Source organism: Chiroxiphia lanceolata, chromosome 5 (genome assembly GCF_009829145.1).
Source record: "Chiroxiphia lanceolata isolate bChiLan1 chromosome 5, bChiLan1.pri, whole genome shotgun sequence".
NCBI lineage: Eukaryota > Metazoa > Chordata > Aves > Passeriformes > Pipridae > Chiroxiphia > Chiroxiphia lanceolata.
The window spans coordinates 21,758,074-21,781,909 of record NC_045641.1 but is presented as its reverse complement, the minus strand read 5'-3'; the positions used below and the strand labels follow the sequence as shown (position 1 = coordinate 21,781,909).

Here is a 23,836-nt window from a genome sequence, read left to right as displayed (position 1 = left end):
TTCCCAGCAGTTGGCACCAGCCTTTTGTGTCAGATTTCTACCTGCACAGATTAGATATGAAAACTTCCAAAGTACCTGTTTGTTAGCCTGTTTGTCAGGGGTAGTCAAAACATTCCCATTCACAATTTAGTGACTCTAGATCATTCTAACTTAGAAAGTAATTAAACCAGCTGTCAGCTTGGATTGTGAGCAGCTGGATGTCAGTTAGGACTGGAAACAACTTACAACAGCTCAACTGTGATGAGAAAAAAAGTGTATATGGGGAAGGAATTAATAGACTCTAACTTTAAATACTGGAACATATCTTGGAGAATGGTGAAGTACCAATTGACAAGGATTCTAGAATGATCTCCTCAAAAAACTGATGCCAAATCAAGAGAATGGTGAGGTTCCTAACACATGCTATATCAGTAGGTTTCCTAAATAAGTTTGTGTTAAAAATAAATATTGGAACTGAGACAATATTATGTTTGCATAAAAGAGAGTGCATAGATAACTTCCCTGACAGTGGTCTTGTTTGTTTTTTTAATGTGTACTTCCCATACCTCAAAAAAATCCAATATTAACCTACCATACCCATGCAACTTTTCAATTCTTTTATTTTGACCAGACTCCTTTCTACTTTCTCCTTTTTCACTTAAGTATTATAAAGTATGTACTTTGTTTTCAGAAGCAATAAACAAGTTTTTATCTCCACTGAATTTCAGAAATGAGTGTATATGTGTAACTCTCACCATGATGGATTCAGAGAAAATATTAAAATTTAGCATAAGACTTTCCCATCTGAAGTTAAATTAATGAACTTCTAAGACTAACAACACATCTCAAGTAGTGATTAACAACAAAGGCTTCAAAATCTAAATACAGTCACATTCTGCTCTAATTATACATACAGATAACCTTAAGGAAGCTTTATACTAACCCAGAATAGGCTAGCTAACTTATCTCTCGATTGTAAATATTTGTGATATAAATGAATAACAGAAGACTGTTTCTGAATCTTAACAAGTTCTTTCTTAATAATCTTAGTGGTACAAAACTCAAACACTGGATAAATCTTACCACCGTTTACATTTTTTGTCATGGGGTTTTCTTCTTTGTTCTCCTGCTACAGCATATCAAAATGTACATACTTAGTACTACAGATCTTTATCCCTTTTATCATCCTTTCGTAAAATCTTAAACTTCCTAGATATCTCAAGAGTGTTCAAATATGCAAACTATTTTTTTCCACTGGCCTCTTTCATGACACTTATTCACTTCTGCTACAATTATTTTACATTAAAAGAAAGTATATAGTTATGTATGGTTTTGTTGCAAATTAATATGCAACATGGTAAAACATGTTTTTGGTCCTGTTCTGCACCTCTGTAAGTACGGTCCAGCATTACAAGACTTCTATTCAGTCCCTGTAGTAGTGTGGTTCCTCTTCCTTATACAATTGCAGTAGGCGTAAGAAAAACATCCAGCAGAAGCAGTATCAAAGCTAATAAAAACTCTGTTTCCTGCATGACCTTTGATATAGATGAATAGGGTGTAAGTCAGGAAAACAGAGAAGCAGCAGCTCGAGCATTCTGCACATTAACAACACCAGACAGATTCCTTTTACCAGAGTAACTCTACAGCTGACCTAAATTGCTCCACAACAGAAGCCTTAAATAAACTCCTTAATCCTATTAGTTTGAAGAATAAATTGTGCACATTTATGTCAGTTAAATTCTGTTCATCTAGAAGTATCATCACATGACTTCTGTCAAGTAGTTTAATAAATGTTGTTGAAAAAAATAATAGTTTACTTTCAGTTTTGGTCCATACCATAACCACAGCTGTTTTATCAATCAACTGCTTTATCCAATATCTCCAAGTGTTAATTTCAGTACATGTAAAATTAAATTATTCCTATGGTCCTGTCTGCAGAAAAACAAGTACATAAACCCTCAACATTGTAGTACATACCTTTATTCTATGAAATCGAGCAATATCTCCAACTTTGTAAATTTTTGGTAGGCAATCTGGATTTCCATTAAAAAGAGTGCATGTTAACTTCACATTTGATGGGTCCACAAGTGTTACAACTGAGCAATAATCTGTAAAATGAAAAAATGTCTGAATCAGTAACAGGCATTATGAAATTACTAACACACAAATATTAAATTTGGGATGAGCACCCATATGGCCAATTTTTTGTCTGCTATGATCTGTGTAACTCTTCCAAAGGTAATTTTTTTACAGTATCGTAACAACTGAAGTGTGGCCCATCTTGCCAATAATTAGCCCAAAAAACTGAAAATGAAATTTGTGATTAAGCACAGGTCTGTGAGCCAGGAATACACAAAACTTTTTCTTCTGTCTACAACAGGCATGCTTTTCTTTCAAGTTTCAATTACTTTCTCCATAAAATGAGGAGCATACATACAATCTTATGAAATTCTTTTCTAAGATTTATTTTTGCACTGCCTTCTGAAGAAGTAATGAGTTCTACAAGTTCTAAAAGCAAATTAAAACATAAATTACATATCTTTCACTTCAACAAAATATGCAGGAGATATATATATATACTGCAAGAATACAGTCACACAGCAGTAGTTAGAAAATAGAGCAAAAATCTGAAATATGCCCTTTTGAAGTTAAACTTCATAGAACTGCACTTCTGTTAATGGCTTTAAAAGTAAAATCAAAAAAAGATACAAATATGACAGTGCAAACCAGCCCAGAATAGAGCAGTATTTGCAGATGACATAAATGAAATCCGTATTTTCCATTTCAGCTTATAAAAGCAGAGTCAAAGCACACTTGCTGTTTCACAACATAGTAGCTGGTTCACTTGCCTGAAGAATGCTATGTACTGACCCCAATCTCCTGCATCACCCATTGTCCCTCCAAGAGACACAGTAACCTGCAACCACAGCAAGGGGAGTAGAGACTAGGAGGGGGGAGCAGTGTCTGGAGTGAAACTGAGCCTGGGAGAGGTGGAGGAAAGGTGTTTTCCCTAAGTGTTCAAATGTTTCTCTTTGTTTCTCAATTTCTGAATAAGTTATTAAATGTTTATGTTAACTGGCAATGAACTAAATTCCTCAAGTCAAATCTGTTTTGCCCTGACAGACACCTTTTCATCTCTCAAAAATAAAAATCCAAAGAGAAAAGCAAAAAAATCCAAATGATCGAAACCCCCACCTTCCTTTAGCTATAATTCTATGAGGCCGTCAGTGATAACAGTAAACCAGAGTTTACATATCTGGGAACTGAACGAAGGTGTCACAGTTCTAAAACAAAGTCAATAAAAGCTCCATCATGCATTTTTAAAAGATGTAGACATGTAAGTTGTTGCTAGACTGCTTTGAAAGAGAATGCTATCAGTCCACTAAAACGGACAGATTTGCCTTATATATAAAAGGTACAGGAAGGCAGTCAAAAGACAACAATTGTCATATGTAAACTCTGTGAACAGATTTCCCGAATATGAAGACAGATACGTTAGACTGGATTAAAATACCTGCTTGCATGTACACTGCTCATGCCTTCAAGAGAAATATTCTTCCATTTCCAGCACATACACCCTTAAATATTACAATCATTAAACTTAAAAGTATAAATTCCCTAATGATTTGAGTGAATCAAGTGCTGAAAGAAATCCAGTGAAGGCTTACCAGAAATAAAACTACTTTTCCTACAGATATAAAAACCTCCAATATTTCTACAGAACTACTACTCTTCTTCTTCCCCAAGATTTTTACACGGACTCAATAATGATAAATTACCATCTATTGCACTCAGAAGTTGCTAAGCATCACTCTTTTGCACACTCTAGCCAAAGGCAGAAGGTCCAGTGCCACACAGAGCCTATTTTGACATTCTGTACTAGGAATGTCATAAATAAAGTCCAGTCACAGACTGACAAAACTGCCAGTATTTACTACTGTAATCCAAAGACGGATTATTGTATTTCTTTGGGTATGAATTCTAGAGGTTAACTTAACAGGTCAGCTGCAAATACAAGCAAAATGAGCAATTAAAAAGAAAAATCTATGTTTCATAGAATTACAACCCTTTGAGGATACAGGGTAACATGCTACAGTTAGACTCCAGCATTGGAATCAAGAGTGAAGTAACAAAAATACTCCGCATTAAAATGGTGGTTACTCTCTGATGCTGTGATTATAGAACCTAGTCAGCTTCACACATGTGCAACTGCCTATTTAATAGCAGAAGTTAACACACTGCCTCAATTTTCTGCACAATTAGCACACTTATATAAGACTGATCATCCTAGTCAAAGCAGTATAAAATATTACACATGCTTTATGTATCTAGAAACATCATCTACATAACACAGATTCTCTGTCTGTGACTTTAGTCTTCCATTCCTAATCATCACCTCAAAACATCACTTCTACAGTAAACCTAATTACAGTAGAGGTATTTGAGAACAAAGCATAAAGACTGATTTTCTTTTAATGAAATCTTCATCCAGCAAGTCCTTTTTGAAGGTTAAAAATAAAAATCCACCTGTCTTTTCTTCTCCAGCTAAAACGTGAAAATTATTTTGTTTTCCACAGCATCATTATAGTTCAGTGACTGAATTCATTTTTCTGAAAAAAAACGATTCAAACTCTAAACAGAACTGTTGAATTTAAATAATGTCCTGGTGTTAAACAAAGCCATATAGTAAATGTCAATGGTCCAACTTTTGATTTTTCTCAAAACACTTTCCAACAAAGCAAAATCCCTTTGTTACCAAGTTAATAAATAAATAAATAAATAATGGAACTTTAAATATTGGAGTCAACTTTCCTTTACTAGAGAAATTTACTCCACTGATTAACTTTTCTTTAAAAAGAAAATTTTACCACTGACACATTTTACTTGTAATAATCTGTCTTAAAAATATGACACAACAAATGCACAGTTCAGTAAATTTATATACTATAAAAGAAAGCTTTTTACTTTCATACTAGATTGAGTCAGTAAAAGCACCAGATTTCAGCTGACACTACAGAGAACTCCAAACTGAAACCCTATTTTTTTAATATACTTAATTGTTATGAAGTGATATTCTCACTCAGGCTTATCATCATGTGAGGAACCACCAGCTATGGACAACTATCTGTAAGGATGCTACTTGTAGCACCCCAGAGTTGGTTTTTATGAAAACAAGGAGAGATAAGCAATGTTTAGTTTAAATGAAAGTACAGTGATGCATCTGTTTTACATGCTTTTTATATCCTTTCAGACCAGTCCTTACTGTTCTTTAAGAAAATAACTGCTTTAACTTGTTAATTAGTTTTTTATTTAATCTCATAAAAAACCCACAACTATTTGCTGATCAGTAGAAAGTTACACTATCTGCATGGAGAATGTTGATTTGACAAGCCTTTAGGTTCTGATTTTAAATAGTTCGAAATGCAGATGTTTTGTTGCCCTTGAAAAGCTAAAGTTTCCATTGAAAAGCTAAAGTTTCCTCCACTACCATGACAGTTCAGGGTCATTCTTCAGGTTATAGCTTTCCTTTCATAAATGCACTGAGTGTTACATCAGTCATCAGCATGCTCAGAAAGTCAGCATCTCTCCACAGTGTACAGATACATACAAACCAACAAACATATAAAAATCCCAAACCCCACAGCTTCACATAAAAATTTATTTTTTGGTCATTCTAAGAAAACCAGAATTGCTTTCCATATTAGTAGTTACTTATGTTGTAGGACTAACAAGTTGTTTAGTACTTACTGATTAAACATTTATTTTAGTTTTACTGAGGACTTCAGCAGTTCCTAACAAATATGTTTGTATTTATTTTTAAGAGGGAAAGCATTGATTACATTACAAATCCCCTTCTGGGCAATGACATATGTATTCTTGAATAATATTTAAGTGGAAAACCCACTGTCCTGAACTTGTTAACTTCCACTGCAGAGAGATAAAAAGGTTTTTTGGCAATGTCATTGGCAATTAGGGACTCTAAAGATTGCCTTCTGTTTCTTATATTTCAATACAGACAAAAAAGACAGAAATTTTTGTAGCAAATTCCCTCTTCATAACTAAATGAAACATTAATAATGTTTTCAAGAATTACTGAGGCCATTCAATACACAAATATCTGTACTAACACCAAGCAGTTGAACCGGCTAATTTACCCTACACATTCATCAAGACAAGAAGTAATATAAATATACGCACACTCCTATGCGTATGTATATTTATTTATATACAAATATATACTGCAGAAGCCCAAAACTAAACCTCTAAAGAACCAAACTGAAGATGCTTAACTAGAGCTTGTTACTTCTAACATGGTGATACCCTTTAGAAATACAAAAATTCAGTAACTACCAGAAACATCTGGCTTAACATCTGATAAGCATCTGTTTTAATGTCATCATTTGTAAATTGTAGATCTAAGTAACTTGAGATTGTCTTGAGATTTCTATTAACTATTTATTCAACTGTTTAATTATTTTCTCATTTCCTTTAATTTTTTTAATCTTTTATATTATATAATAAAACCCAGTGGTTATTTAAAAAAGAAATGCATACAAATCACTGTGAATAGAAGGGAACAGAACATTAACCTCTAGGGGTCGAGAAATGAAATCACTAACTTTACCTCTGCAACAGTTTTTATTCCATTCTGCAAAATTTAAATAAATGCTCAACATTTTGATTTGGAAAAAACCAAAATGGAATGTAATACTTTGAAGGAAAAACTACTGTAGATTTTGGGTTGCATTCTAAAGTTGGTTTGCTATTACTTACTAAAAGCTATTTTAATTGAAGTGGACCAACTGGTATAGTTCAGTAAATTCTTTCAGCTACATAGTTTTAAACAAATTCTAGCCTAAAAATGTTGGTGAACTTGGCACAAGATCAAATAAAAACCTGAAAATAAAAAAAGTAGGGCTTCAAAATACACTTAAGAATCTGATTTATGGTTCTTAAGCTGCATTTTGAGCATGTAGATTGCTGACCTGGAAGCGTTCAAGCTTTTTAGAAGTGTGTTTTCTGAAAATGCTACCCTTTATTGATTTTGATTCTAAGAAATATTTCATAAAAATAAAATAGCTACAATCCAAATGCATGTCTAGGTAGGATAAAATGAGATTTTAATTCAACATGTGACATATGAATATACTGCATGTATCTAAGAGAATAAGCTACATAGAGGTTTCCCCATGAAAATAGGACATTACTTCTATGACTTAGTGTTAACCAGCAGCAAGGATTATTCTTGCTATACTTCTTCCTTGCATTATGGAAAACACTAACAAATATCTACATGAAACAAAGAGTTGGGGAAGCAGTAATGTCATATTGTAATGTCCTAAAACTTTCATGGTCAAGTACATAATCTCTTTAATTGGACACTACAAAGACAGAAGCTCTTTTTCTCCTATATGGACTGTTTTTACGGTAAATCTCAAGGTTAAATACTTGAGATGTCCTTAGGATTAAGGAAGAGGAGAGAGGAGAAAATCACCTTTGTTAAAAATTTAAAGTATCTTAAGACTCTTAAACTGTTGGAGAAAAAAAGTTAGAATATAGTTTTGAACACTCGCAACAGATCTAGCAGACAAAATCCCATCTGTCTGTTGTACCAAGCAGGACTGGAAGTACTTCCTCAGACAGTTTTCAGAACACAAAGTTCTGTTTTAAAAGTCCATTTTAAACTACATGTCTTGAGCTGAAGCACGCTTAGTTAAAACAACTTTCTCTGGAATAAACGATTTATGCTCATACTGAAAATTCATTTCTTCATCAGTGTTTTAATATTCATCTAATGCAAAATTGTTAATAGAAATGATGAATATTTAATTATAGATTATATAAACTAATGAAGCTAAACTAGGTACCGCTAGGTACCACTCCAGTGGTACCCACTTTGTGAGAACACGGTGCAAAGCTTCAGTCTTAATATATGTAAGAAGGAGTAGTTAAATAAATAATCATTTTCCCTGTTAAGTTTCTACTACTTATGAAATGGAAGTGAGTAACTTTAACTCACTCACAAAAATCTGTCCTAGCTGTTTCAGAGACATGCTGTCTGGAAAGTCAGTGCATTTAACTTCATTGTTTTTACATATCTGGAAAAAATGGCTGTCCTACTGACTTCCAGCAACCAGTGCTCGTCTTCAGGATATTCAAAGTCCTCAGTTCTCTGAAGTCTTGCTAAAGTAGGCAGACAAATGACAAATCTCAACCATGTGATCCTTTAAGAACTGCCCTTCCATGATTTACTCAGAAAGTATAAATAGTACTTTCTATATTTGATTAATTCCCTTACTCTTTTTGATGTCAGCAATGTGAAAAAAGGAAATAAAACCTCTAAAAGATTTTGTAGGGTTTGTTTTGCCTGTTTATTTGCTTTTAAGTCTGAGTCTTAAACCTACAATATTTTTCAAGGGGAAAGAGCCTCCATTCATCACTGCTAATATCCTTGATTATTACAGATAAACCGCTTACCAGACACCATCACAAAATTAAGATTTTGAGAAGCTTGATACAGTGACAGACAGATGCTGTTTGGCAGCCTGTGCAAAACAGATCTATCAACCTTAAATACCAGATGACTGCTCTGTACAGATCAAGATTATACTTGCACCTTTACAATGAAGTATTTTACAGATTAATGGCACATCAAGCAGGAAGGAGTATCAGTGGTAAGATCTCACACACAAATAAAATATTTTGTTAATTTTTAAATTTGGTCCTTCTGTTTGAAAAAGCATAAAGACTGTGTTATAATTGTATTTATATTAATATTTAAATATTAACTGCAGCTAAAACATTTGCTATATTCACAGCCAACACGCACAGACTTTAATTTAGTATCTTATGAATATTTGCATTTCTATTTAGATGTCAGAACAAATTTTGTGCTTTCTAAGTCTAAATGCTTAGAGAAGGTACTTTCACTTACCAGTATTTCTCATTTACATCTAGGAATATCTGTTGTGTTGTAACTTTCTTAATGTAAAACAATTGGAATTTGTACTTCTCTGCTTTTACTGGGCTACAGTATTATCAAACACCAACTATTTTCTGAACTGTGACATCTGTCTTTTCCATACCTTTCTCTAACATCTATCATTTGCTTTTTTTCTATATAAACCAATCAAAATAATATTTCATCTTAAAAAATGCAATTTATAACTTTAATGTTTTCAATGACTATGTAGAATACGATAATAGTTGAACAGTCTCACAAGGAAAAAACCAAACACACACTATATTTGCTATAAAAACAGATGGACCATTACTGGCTCAGTTCCCAACTTAATGACTACATCTATTTTTAAATGTTAACATTTAAATTTGATTATCCCATATTCTTCAGACTTGGGGTTTTTTATGTTTCAGAGTTATTTCGTGGAACATTACTGCCTTCTCAACATTGTGTAAGAATGTGGAGCAGAAAGGTTTCCTAGGAGCAAGCCATGCCAACTGCTATAAGAAACAGTAATTGGAATACATTTCCACAACTAACTGTATGGGAAGCACAGCACTGCTGTCCTACAGAGAGCAGGGCACCAGGCCCTAGTGCTGTCCATACATTGGTTCTTCTGTTGACACAGTCAACACCATGCAAAAATGCTGATGAGTTCCCCAAAGTTATTCAGTTAATCTAATATATTCTTGAAAAATCCTATACTGCTCTGCATAACTTAAAAATGGCTGCTGACTGCCTTCACTGCAGCTGAGACTTGCTGAACAATGGCCCAGGGACCAGCACATGCACATCCTGGTCTTTTCTGTGAACAAGTGCTGGACCAAACTGCACCTACAAGTACAGTAAAGCCACACTTCACCTACAAGTGGAAGCAAGTACTTCCTGTCAATAAGGTCTTTCATACCAGTAGATCTTTTTAACTAGAAGAATATTATATGCCCCAAAAGGAAGTAATTAAGCATGCCCACAGCGCAGAGTATACTAGCAGAGTTCAGCTGAACATACTGAAGCTGGCAGACACAAATCTGTACAGACTCCCCAGATGTTCCTCCCGCTCAAACACTAAATTAATTCCAAATAAGGCTGAAGATTGCTTGGTCTTCAAAAAGTGAAGCCATTAGTTGAACCTTAGCTGGGACTGGAACTTTTTTCAGCTGTGCCACCATGTTTGTGCAGCTTTTAGCTGTTTTAAGCTACCTAACTGCAAGCAAACCTCCACTGCAGGTGGAGCAAGCATTGTGCTCTCTCTGCCTTGAGCACATCACCTTCAGTCTGTTGCTGGCAGGTTTTGAGCAAGATCAAACAGATCTGTTCGCAAAAGGCTTTGCAGACAAACCACTGACTCTTGGTTCTCAATTCTAAAATTTCTGTATTTAGAAACTAAATTCACGGCTAGTGACATTATTTAAGACCTGTATCTGTAATTAAGATCATAAAAATCAAAAACCACCATCATAATCTGGTTTTTTGTTTGTTTTATTAGAATTACATTTAGAAGGGGGAAAAAAACCAACTTCAAAATGCACAGTAACTTTAAAATAAGCAGAAAATATTTTGATTAATTCTGAATTAAGTACGAAATTCTACTGCTTATCCAAATTCAGCAGTGATGTCACCTAGTTGTGTACTTACTGAGTACCTAGTAAAAGGGCACAATCTTCTAGCAAAACTAGCACAATAAGTAATGAGTTCACCTGATAGGAAAAAAATATTCAGTTATTCCACAACTTTACAAGTAACGAATATACTGCTATATTTGTAGCACATCATAACACTTCTTGTCAAAACCTCAAGGAAAAATTGCACACAGCTACACAAGAATCCGTTCCCACAAGGACAGGTGCAGGGCTTTTGTAATTTTTTTTTTTTTTTGTACAGGTCCTTTTCCCTGTTTTGCTCTGATAGTACTAGCTTAATACTTTCTTCATTTGCTATCTCCACCACTCTGCCTAAACTGACTCAGATATCCCTTAACTATTTGTCGTTCTGTTTCATTGATATTAGTTGAGAACCATGGTCAAAAGATTATGTGGATTTGTTGTTCTGGTTGTATTTTAATGAACATAGTAAGAGATTTAAAATCTCTTGAATATAGTACATACCAGTGCCTTTGCTAACATATGGAGGCTTGAAGAATTTCACAACGCCATATAAATTCACTATAGTTCCATCTTTAAGTTGATTCAGGGGAGTATACACATATTTTGGAGCAATAGACTGGAAAAGTGCGAGAAAATGAGGAAACAGAAGAAAAATTATTCAAACATTCACACAGAATTTTGTATTTTAACATCATTCATCCTCAGACATGTCTTAAAAAAAATTACCTTTTCTTTATATTTATTCACTTTAGATTCAGAAAACACATAAGACATTTAATTTCTTTTTGTGATTGCACCTTCCTTACAGTCAATCAACCAGTTAGTTCAAGTAAGTTTCAATATATGAACCAGGTGAGTAAAAGTCATTATAATAAAGAACAATAAAAGACAATTTTTTACTGATCCATTTTAACATGTCCATTGAAAAGGCTTTTTAAAGCACATACATAAATAATTTTGTATTTCTTATTGGCAGTGTCATCACCCAGAATAATTGTCTTGGGCTGGGAGAGGGTTTATCTCTCACAGCCACGGTGCATATCTTCCAATTAAAATAGAACAACTGTTGGAGAATTAAAGACATTAAGGACTAGTTTCTACTGTTTAAGGACTATTCTCCTCCGTCTTAAGGTTGTAATACATGCTGGTTAGACTCTTTTAAAGCATGTAAGTTCTGTCAAAGTGATTGATAACTATGGTTTCCAATTACTATACTGAGAGAAAAAAATGCAACTCTAGTCTGATTTTAAATCAAAGGAAGATCCTTATTTCCTTTTTTAAAAGCACACGCATACAGTCTTATTTAGAACAATAATTACCAACATGCAGTCTGTTTGGAGATCGAGATGGGAACTCGAGTATAGAAAATGTACTACTTTTTCATATTTTATTTTGTGTTCCAGGTATATTATTTGCAAAATTAAAAGCAAAACAAGTGACTGCAGGGATAAGAGCATCGAAGTAAATTAAACAGGAACAAAAATGAATTCCACACATTCTTATTTACACAGTTAGTCTCATGTGATTTAAAAACATCCCAAATATAAACTCACCACAAATGCAGTTTCTGAAGCAGTAGCTGTTCTTGGTTTAGGGTAAATCTGATTACAAAATTGAAGGCACTGCAAATATAACAACATTTGATAACTCTAAAGCAAATATAACACTATAAGCAAATACAAAACAGCCCTACAGACAATTTTGCCATATGAATCACCTCTGAATCTAGTAAAATTTTATCCACAGAAGAAAAAAATATTTACTGCTGTTACAGCAGTAGACAAAAGGTACTTCAAAATAATACATACATTGTATGAGTTGAATATAAGTTAGGTCACATTAGCAGAATAGCATTTGCAAGTTGTAGGCCACAAATTTAAAACTGTACTTGCTTAACATAGAATGTAAATGGGTTTAAGTTTTGTACATGTCAGTGCTTAGAGCAATCTCTCTCAGTGACTTGTTATTCTCCTTTCGGGGAAAATAAAATAAAAAAAAAAAGGCAAAGCAAATTCATCAGAATGGGATAAATTCTATTTAAAGGTAGTTTCTAAGTTTTTCGAGCCATACTTATAAGCCAGATTTATGGTCAGTGTAAGGTCTTTTAAAGAACTAATCCTGGTGACTTGACAAACCCACTCACTCTGAGAAACACAGGGCTCAGCTACCATCCCGACACTACACCACAACCTGTCTGCTGGACACAGGGTCCCACGTCTCAGCTGTGCATTGCCCCAGCAGTGCAGACTCCTGCTAGGGAGGTTTTGCTCTCCACCCTCAGCTGCATTCCTGAAGCTAATATTACTTTCATTTTTTTTGTTTTAAACAGGTGAGGGAAAAATCACAGCTGAGAAAGTGAAGCACACAAAAAGTCTGATCTTTGGTATTAATGTTAAGCATCCAACAAATGTGTCAGTAAATTAAGTGCCACAAGCTCCATTCTGTGGTCAATGATGAGACAGACATCTCCTCAGCACAACCCAGGCATTCAGTGAGTGGCTCATAGTCCCTGGGATTAGACTGTATGTCCTGGGGTCTTGCTCAATCGAATGCCTCCTGTATTTCCTACAATTTAGGTACTTTTAGTCTAGATACACATGTTCAGATTCAGGTCACAGTTTTGCTATTTATTATCTTCAATGAAATATACTCTTTTTACCTATGTTTCATCACTGTCAACAGATAATTTCATGAAACAGTCTGCACTACCATTTTAAATCATTTAGTTTCTAACTGAGCTGTGTGCCAAGCTTTAATTTTCTATAGAGGTAAATTCTGAAATAAAAATGCCTTTCTGAAATACAAAAAAAAAAAAATTTTTCTTAAAATTTAATTAGACAACAACTATACAGATAAAAATGAACATCAATAATGTGAGAATAGTACAAAAGAATGAATCTTTTACTCAGGAAAAAAGGGTGAAATTCTCTTTTAAAAATTTAGAATTTAGGAATTCATGTATTTCAAAGGCAACAATTAATGATGTGAGTCAAAGCAGTACAAACCCATAGTCCTGAGAAAACTAAAAATTACAGACCTGAAACCACTCTTGCACCCTCTACCTTGTCTGCATTACTGAAATGTGTTATGCCCAACAGCGATTTAAGCAGCTCTAGGGATTCTACCTAAAGCCAACTAAAGCCAAATTTCTGCACTCAACAAGTAGCTGAGTGGGAAATAATTTGGTTAGTGTTGTTATAAAACTGCATGCACACACGCACGCACACGCACACACATGCACAAATGTTTCTTGACTGTTTACTGATGAACAAGGTAAAACGATCTGTAGCACTTTAGTTTCTAATAGATTTCATGTTTTCTCTACTATAGAGTAAAATGTTCATGTTAGTATTTTGGGGAGGGGGGGTAAAAGAAAAAAAATTGGGTACCAACGTACGTAAATGGCTGATCCGTCTTCTTCAGACACCTCCAGGTGACAACCATGTCTACCATCCTCTCTCGCTGTAGGCGATTTTATCACCTTAAATCCTGCAACTATGAAGGTGTCCTATGGGGACAGGATAATATACAGAAAATTACACACACTGTATCACATGCTCTATTTTAAATGTATGTGATGTGAAATTTCACCCTAAAGTCTCAAAACACTGAAGAAACAAAAATACCAAACAAATTGTAAAAACTAATTTGGTTCTTCTACCCATGGAATTTATATTTCCAACCAATGCCAGCAAGTTTTTTTCTTTTCAAATTCTGCTAAAATTTTTGCAGATGCTACTGTGACTGAGTGCTATTTCTGACAAGGCCTAGAGGGGAAGATTCACACTGAATAAAGCAAAAGAATCATTTCTCTTTGAATACACTGAAGACTGACTCCTTTCTGTTTAAGCTTAACTAAGGTAGAAAAGAAATCACACATTGAATCAGCAGTGACAAAACCCTCTTTTCTTGTAGCTTCTTTCTCACTGAGTTACAGTTGCACTTTGAAAAAACTCTCCTTGTAAATATTTTCTGTTTTGTTTGGACCAACATCTTCCAGTTTCTTCTTTAAGGGTCAAATAGGTGGGTCAATCAATAGGTAGGTTTCTGGTAGCAAAAGAGACATTATAAACTTCTCTGGCATAACTTCTGAGATTCTGGCACATCAAGCAATTATAACTGCACTTTCACTTTAGTATAAAGTTCACTTCAGTATAAAGTTCCTCAGACACCACAAAGCGAACAAGAAAAGGAGGATTTAAAAGGCACATGATTCAAATCCCAGCAGCAACTCACGTTTTTAGCAGCAGCCTCACCAAATAAAAAAGAAAAAGCAGGAGAAGACAGAAAATACATAAAACACATTTAGGAAATCAGATGTGATTAAAAAAAGGTATCTGATACAATGTAAAATTCCTTTATAGTCAGCTTCCTTGCTATAAGAACCGTACAGCAGGTCTGTACCAGTGTGATCCACTCTGATAAACATATTAGACTTGGATTCTATTTCTATTCAAGCTTCTACCAAAAGCACTTCCATAAACTTTTACTGAATTACTTTTGTTCATGTGTTTATTTGATTACAACAAATAAAAGTGCTTTTTGATTAAAGTTGACAGTTTTAGCCAAATACTGTCCTATGACGGTTCTTTTTTTGCTATTTCAGCAATCTGATAATGCTACTCTAAATGATTTAAGATCCAAAACCTTAATGTTTCATGTAAGAAAAAGAAAGGCTGCTAGATCAAGTGACAGTGATATATTTAGTTATTAAAACATAGGGGAAAAAATGTTTGCAGAAAATGTAAGCTTAATCAGACAGTTTAATACACAATGACACTAGGTAGGGCATGGTGATTTTTAGGTAGTATCATAAATGGGAATACAATGTATATTTTGTATAAAAAGTACTAGGAAGTCACCTAGAAGTAAGCTACACTCAGAGCTAAGTTAAAATGTGTCAAAACAATTCCAGAACTCAGTATACCTTGAATCTCTGAAGACACCACCCTACTAACATATATGAAAGTTTTTTCATTCTTTCCAGATACAAAAACACACAAACGCAAGCTTCAGGAAACTCTTTTGTATGTGTCTTTCCTTTCACTGTTGCTGATGCTACCCAGTATGTTCCTTCAACAGCAAAATCAGCCTTCAGCTAAAAAGCTATGCCTTGCTATTATTCCCACTTCAGCATTTTATTAGATTGCAGGCTGCACATGATTCTAGGACTTGGCTGCTGAGTCAGGAGTGAAGTTCTGTACAGTTGACTTGACTTGTCCTGTTCTCCTGTGTCAGAAGGAACTTCAGAATTACATAGACTCAGCCTGTATACAGGCTGATAATAAATGGAAACTTTTTTGTGAATTAATCACTACTGATTACTTTCATGTAATACACATGCCACATGTATCATGACATAAAAAACCCCCAAAACCTTTCAAAGGATTGTGCAATTTCCATGAGGAAAAAAAGACAGCACAAACCTCAAAATCCAGTTATACTAGGAGAAAGAACAGGTATATTCTCAGATTTGTTACAAATTCACAGTCAATTTTAACAGGTTGTGACTTACAGTTTCTAAACATGTAAAAAATTTTCGTAATATTGCATAGTGCTTTGAAATTTAATGCTGTATTAGTTTACAATATCAATTAGTTTGCATTTCATCTTTAGCTAAGAGGTTCTCATAATTGGCTTAGGAATCAAAGGTATTTACATAAATTGGTGGATTTTCAACAGAAGAGTATTACATTACATATATAGGTAAACTATCAGATTCAACCAACATCTTTAAACAGCAAAAAGAAATCCTACTTCCCTCATTCAAAAAGCATGAAATACAGGAAGGACAATATTTTCCCTGATGGTTATTCTGTTACAGAATGAGAAGACTCTCAGGAGACAACATGGTTATTCACATTCTTGCAAATAGCCTGCTCCTCCCGCTAGGCTACTTACCTTAAGTTGTTACAGTATGCCAAGAACAATATGAAAATTACAAAACACTAAAATTTGAAATTGCAAGCAAATAACAGAAAGTACTGGACTTCTCTAAAGTAACTCTTTAACAGTTAAAAATTGGTGGTGTTTTAAAATTAAATCTAGTCCATAATTGCTGAACTGCAACTCTGCTAGTTTCAGAAATCATTGTTTCCTCATGTTCAGGTTCTTCCAAATTTAAAAGACCATTTGAGACATGTGGAAAGCACCATGAAGGTTCAGTTCACTGTGGAAGAACAAACTCTGGTTTTAGTGCACTCTGGCTACCTAAGAGGTGTTGCCTGTGGGTTGTGGTTTCCTACTTAGCTCTTTAGCACTGATCTTTTTATCTTCTAACTGCTGCTTAGTGCCTTGTTCAAGATTTGTATTTTTAATCGCGACAAAACTGATTTGTTCTTTGAATGTAAAAAGACTCTGCAGCTTGTATATTTAGTAAATTAGTTCAGGAACCTCCCTTCCTGGCTTCACTGTCAAAATTCCGTGGAACTGAGAAATCTGTATAGACTGCAATTTGTCCAGAGAAGTTGTGGATGCCCCACCATTGGAAGTGTTCAAAATTAGGTTGGCTGGGGCTTTGAAGCAATCCAGCGTAGTGAAAGATGTCCCTGCCCATGGCAGGGGGGGTTGCAACCGGATGATCTTTAAAGCTGCCTTCCAGCCCAAACTCTCTATGATTTAGTGTGAAGTCCTTTATCCTGGAGCTAATCAAACCAAGCTTTATTCCTGACAAAGCACAATACCAGCACCCAGCCAATGAAGAAAACTGTGTGCGTAGTTTTGAATTTATTTCTTTTTTCTAAAAAAAGAATGCTTCAGTGTAATTGTCTTTTAAATCAATTAAATTCTAAAATCTATCTTATCAAATGGTAAAACATTCAAAATATGAATATAAATGGATGACTTCCCTATTACCTGTATTCATGATCCTTTACTTGTTAGGTAAACGGCATGGACAAAAAGACTTGCTTTATTTTAATATTACTGTTAGAAAGAATTTTCATAAGCAAATTTTTTTTCCTAGTTCATATTTATAGATTTCAAGGGACTAAACAGACTATTTCTACTTTTAGTGACAGACAGACAATGACAAGATGTCAACCTACAGCTGTGAAAAACAATTCCTAAAACAATAATATGGGTTTTTTTGGTTATTGTTACCCCATGATGTATCATTTTCGCACAATCCTCTGCCATTTTTCCATATATTAAAATATTGATGCTGTTGATCCGGGAACACAAGTCATCCAAACCTAGAGTGAAAAAAACAGAAGTGATTCCAATCACCATACCTTCTCCAAAACAAAACAGCAATGGGAAACAAGTTAATCTACAGAGTCTAACACTTTTTCATTTCAATTAATCTACAAAAGAAAATCTTTTCAAATAGTTATAAAGCTGCTTTTATGTGATAACTACTGCTCAGAATAGTTTTCATAAGAGGACCATTTAAAATGTGCACATGTTGTACACTAGTGCACATTACATACAAATGACGAAGATTTCCACTTGGGATTGAGCGTATATTGTTAGAGACGAAATACTACATTTGATTTTTCACATTAAAACAGACCCTATCGTAGAACTTATAAACTGAAGATATTCCAGGATGTTAACATATCAATTAATAGCCTTCCAGAAGGACTGAAGCAGGAATTACGTTGGTACTTTAAAAGAGTTTTCTACCTTTCACTGTTTCAGAAACAACCGTAATGATTTAGATGTGCAAACTTATGTTTCCAGGTTGTGGAGTACGTGCAGAAACTCCTCCCCCCTCCTGAACAGTCACATGAAATTAGCAACATTCAGGGAGGTTTAGCAACCCTCAGAGAACCATGAAGCCAGTAGGGACTCGGGTCCCATCAGCTTCATTCACCTCTGCCTAACACAGGTCACAAGCAGTATCACCAGGCAGGATCTGCAGCCCCAGGCAGACCTGAGCCTGATGCTCAGTCACAGGAATCAGGAGACTCAGAGGGAGCAACTGATGATTTTCTAACCACTGTAAGGAATAAGCTGAGTATGAAAAGGCAGGAAATGCGAAGTTCCTTGAATCCAACAGACACCTGAGAAATGACACTCTCCACCTTCCTGGCTGGAGGGGGCATCAGCTTTAGACTTAAAAGGAACATATTATTTTTACTATATTTATAACATGATGAACAACTTAGATCTTTCGAGGTGCTAGTATATCTACTGATATTCAAATACTTGAGTAATCAGGTGAAATTCAATTTTTTTACCTGCTTATATTAAAACAGAATGAAACACAACTATTTTGCTGCTAATCAACACACTGACCTATATTAAACATTCACTTACATAGTATATGTTATGTATATTGCGTGCTAACTATTACGTGTGCAATTTTCTCAGTCCTTCTTTATGATAAGCAGTTTGAAAATAGACAACTAAAGCTGCATATATAGCTAATACATTTCCAGGACAGTGTTTTAAAAGATTATGCAACAAGAAGTCTACTAAAATATAAAGACTGCATTGTTTCCATTAATTTACTTGGCCGAGTTTAAGATAAGCTTTTTTGTAGGAAAAAACCACTGTCAGAGAACATTTTAAATACAACATTTTACTGAACACAAGAGCAGGTGCTACTGACGTAATACCATAAATTTAAAATGTATACTTAAATGTAGTACCTTGAAGAACAATCTTGATAAAGTCTGTCCCATCTCCGAGTTTTGTTAATGGGTAGGAAAGAACAACTATTCCCTAAAAAGCAAAAATAAAATAAAATATTGTGGACTAAGAATAAATCAAATCAAGATAAAATATGCAGCAGTGAGTTTTTACTGTAGAGGCATTTATACAACATGCTAACTGAGGAGGAAATCAAATCAAATTCTACAACATTTTACTATCAGTTTTATAAAGAAATACTAAGACTCCACAAAACCTCAACATTATTTTGCAGATGCTGATTTTTAAAATAATTTGACACTTAAGGCTCCTTACAAAACTCATCAGTCTTTTTTGTGAAAAGCAGGAGCTAACCTGTTAAAAACAGAAAGGTTTGTCACTTGGTTTCAAAATTACAACTTTGTTTAAAATTTCAACTAATATTGAATTGTTCTTGCTGAGATTCTCTTGAACTGTACTCGGGTAAATAAAAGACTAGAAATTTTTTTTCATCTAATAATGTCCTTGCAATGAAACAGTCACCTCAGGAATGCTTGACGTTTATATATTGGTTTTTTCTTACTAGAAAATTTCAATCCATACCAGCATGCTATTTACAAACAGAATACACTGATGAGATAGTGAGTGCTTTCTGACTATTTCTGCTTTTTATTTTTCCTTTTACATCCCAGTATATTCCAAAGAGTTTTCAAATTCTGGACCACATTCTTTGCTATAATAGTCTGGCCTCAGCACTTTCCTTTGTATCCCAAACACCTATGCTTTAGTTATCTTCCTCAGCAGACATACTACTTACCCACTGCTTTCTCCACATGCCCAAAACACTTGGGCTCCAAAATTCAACAAAAACTATCTTTGCAAAACTTGCTCAAATTGACTCTTCCCCCACAAATCCTGCACTGCTTATTGAGTTCATAAGCAAACTTCTTTCAAAACCCTCCACATTCCATATGCTACTAGACTCACTCTCAAACTGCCTATGTGCAATTCCTCTGGTGATTCTGTCTCCTTCCTTGTCAGGCCTCACCCCTCAGTCTGCTTCCATAGCTGATTTGGTAGCTGATTTTCAGCTTTGTCACAGCAAAATCCAGAGGATGATGAACGAATGAGAGAAGGCATCACGTTTAGTTAACAGACATGATGTTTGAGGATGTACGAACACTGCTTGTGCTGTTGTTCCACAAATTTAAAATCTGCATTTCTCAGAGGGATGTCAGGAAGAAAAAGTTTCAGAAGAATGACAGGACTGAGGGACACAAGTCAGACAGAAGCATCTCAAATGTTTTTTGTTGCTTTTTTCCCAGAATACCCTTCATAAAAATCCTCATCTGCCCTTCCTCCTTTGTCAAAGCAGGATCTGACCCCTATTTTGGCAGTCTAGAGTGAGTGTGCTGTGCCACCACTAAGACAACCTAACATCAGTGTATTCTAAGGCTTACTTCAAGCTCAGACTGCAGAAGTGGATTTTCCTACATATTTAATGCTGCATTAGCACCAGTTTTATCAGCTCTCCGGCTGCACTGTTTTTATGCCAAGCTGGTTTAGTCACCTACTAATCCATGTCAGCAGCAGCATGTTCTCTTAACATAAGGCAGAAGTCTGAGAAAGACATCCTACACACTTTTCCTTTCAGCAATCAGCTATAGCACTGCATATATGCTTTAAATCATAGTCTGCTAATAATTGTTCTGCTTTCCTAATGGAAACATTTATTTTGGCAGAAACATTTTCTAATTTATAATCCCTTTTTGTCTCCTTCACCATTTCCTTCTGAATAAGAATCCATGTTCTTCCATGTCAGGGTTGCTTGCAGACATAGCTCTTCAAAGCAGGAAACCCTATATATCCTTCAGGTGAACAGGGACAGGAAACTACACCCTGAGGAATAACCCCGTTTGCTAGCAGCATTGGTTATTGATGTTTCCTTTCGTTCCTTTACAAGACCTAAGGGAGGCTGGATCATTCTGAACCAAATCACCTCCTATCACACTCAACTGCTGCCTGCTTCCAAAGGGGGTAGTTTTGTTCCTTTGCTATACCTAAGTGCAGTACTCCTGGCATCTCTTCAACACCACAATGATCCAGTGCAGAGTGAGAGCAGCAAACTATCCTCTCTCACTCCATTGATACGGATAGTCTTCTTCAGTTTATGTCTCATGAACAGACTCAAACACAAGGTCAGAAAAGCATTAGAGCTGGAACTGGGAATATAGAGCCGGGAAAATAAAAATGTTTTTTTGGATACAGAAAAACATTAAACCATTTCAGCTTAATTTTTAAAATGTTTGTGCCATTTTTTAAGGATTCAAGACACGCAAGGTTTTCTACAGTTATCTTCCTTTAATTTCTTTTCCCTTGTTTTCTGGTAACAGACTGAAAGCAAGCCTCAGTTAATGCTATTTACTGACACTTAAGCATCAGGGATGACTAAAAAGAGCCACAGGAAAAAAAAAAGTTAAACAGGATAAAAAAGAACACCCTAAAGAATTGACACTGCATTTTACAGAGAATACGTGTTTTAGGTAAGAAAAAAATATTTCTTCTTTTCACTAGTATAGCAGCATTGTACTTCCAATCTGAAATACATTTGAGGTTATTGCAAAATGTAACTGAACACCTGGTAGTGATAAAAAACCCAATTGCATCTTGATGGTGGTAGTTGCTACAAATTCTTCTTCTCATAAAACTGCATTGCTCCATACAAAGGGAGAACTGCTTTAAAAATTATTACTCCGAAATCTGATATTTAACAGGATGGAGGTGCTTATTAATATTTTTTTTTAAAAAAGTACCACTTGACCTCCCACAACCCATCCATTTTCAGCACAGCATTCTGCATATTATTGTGGTTTTAAATGGGTCCACAGTTTATAAACTATGAAAAGAAAACCTCTTATAAAATTTCACTTTGATAATGTAACAGAAAGGGGCAGGACTGTGAAACAATGAAGGCATTAGCAACAGGCAAAGAAGTTCAACAAGGTCATAATTCTCCATTTCTTTAAGGTATGCAACAGATGTACACAAAGACACAGGGCTGCAGAATCTTTCCAGCTGAGTTGGAATATGGAGGTGCCTTGTAAATATAACAGGAGCTATTTCAAAGTAGTACGAAATTTTTTTACTAGTCAGTTACCTGAATATATTTGTTGGTATGATCACTGCCTTCTTGCAAGTGTTTCAAATCCTCCTTTTGCAAATGCCTTGGTAGTGGAGTCTCAGATTGTTCTTTCATGATCTTCAGCAACTGAACAGGCATAGCTGCTTTATCTTAATAAAAAATTATAAAGAGTCCTGAAGATACTCATCTTGTTCAAATCAAAAATTACTAGAGACTGCAGTTTACTCAGAAGGGGAATATTTATCTATTTCACAACAGGAAAGTTTAATTATGTAAGACTAAGAATTTTCAGAGGGATTGGTCTTGTCTCTTAGTATCATAAATGGCAAGAAGAAAGAAAGTAACACTTCCTTGGCAATAGACAGTCATACAAATTACTTGATTTTTCACGCATTCCAAAACACCATAAGTGGCAAGAAAATATTGCTTTACATATAAATGAAAAGGGCAATGTAAACAATGTTAATACTTCATGTACAGAAATGCAGATAAAAACCAAGAAGAGACTTCTCCTTCCTCAGCATAAGGTCATGGATAAAAAGTCTCTATATTCAATTGCTTCCCTATAAGAAAATTTGACTGCATGAAAATAAAATGTCTATCAACTTATAATGAAAAAAATAAAAACTTATGTACAGATTTAAAAATTTTCATCAATTTTCTAGTAATGAAAATAAAGAATATAAGATAGGTATCTACAGTTGCTAAACATGGAACACACTGGGAAAAAGCTAGAAAATGTGCAACTGTGTCGACTACTGCTTACTCACTGTGCTGAAAGTCAATGAAGTAAATTTTTGGTGATAGTGTTATAATGCTGAGAATGAGGGATAGGAAGAATAGTCTATTACAGTGAAGTTACACATATGAGAAATAGAAAGAAGTGATCTAGCAATAAGTAGCTATTGCTATATTTTCTAATTACATGGTCATCTCATTCTTCTTGGGTTATCTTTGTTTTTTTGGTGTACAATTTTTATTTCAAGTGGGTATCTACATAAAAGCCACAGCATTATCAATCTTCTGTTTTAAGTACATTTTAATAAACTAAGAAAAAATGCTATCTGTTTTCTAAAACTCAGCTGGCAGTATCATAGCCACAGTCCTAATTTCAGACAGAGTTTTAGCAATGACAGTTTTATATGACGGTGAAGAACAGGAAAAAAAAGTATTTCCTGTACTTTCAAATGGACATAAAACCTGGGTATTCTACTCAATAAAAGCTAAAACTACATTTCAAATTCAGTTCAAAAGTGCTTTTTCAGCACTAGGCAGACTGAATTCTTACAAAATATTCAGTTATAATGAAATGGAATTGGGAAACCATTGCAAAATAGAAAGATCATAAGTTAGAAATATGAGTCCATTCATATAGCTGCTGATGGTAACATTATAGATATTCTTAAAAAAATACCTTATTCTTCAGAAAAAAACAAAAATCCACTTCTCATTCCAGTATCTAAAGATATGAGACTTCACTATTTACTTGACTATTTCTCTAGTTGTGAATGATCTTCCTTTCTTCTCCATTTTCCAGGAAATTCCCCTTCTAACAGATATTAACAAGAAGTC

At 34.6% G+C, this 23,836-nt stretch overlaps 1 protein-coding gene across 1 annotated transcript in view; it reads right to left on the bottom strand.

The window, feature by feature from the left end:
* Positions 1–23,836, bottom strand: part of POT1 (protection of telomeres 1) — a 65,748-nt gene that overhangs the window by 36,439 nt on the left and 5,473 nt on the right. Inside the window, 7 exon segments of the mRNA XM_032688152.1 lie at positions 1,957–2,087; positions 11,047–11,161; positions 12,099–12,167; positions 13,943–14,053; positions 17,647–17,738; positions 19,143–19,215; positions 22,280–22,413. Coding sequence (XP_032544043.1) covers positions 1,957–2,087; positions 11,047–11,161; positions 12,099–12,167; positions 13,943–14,053; positions 17,647–17,738; positions 19,143–19,215; positions 22,280–22,402 — 714 coding nt within the window. The 5' untranslated portion in view covers positions 22,403–22,413.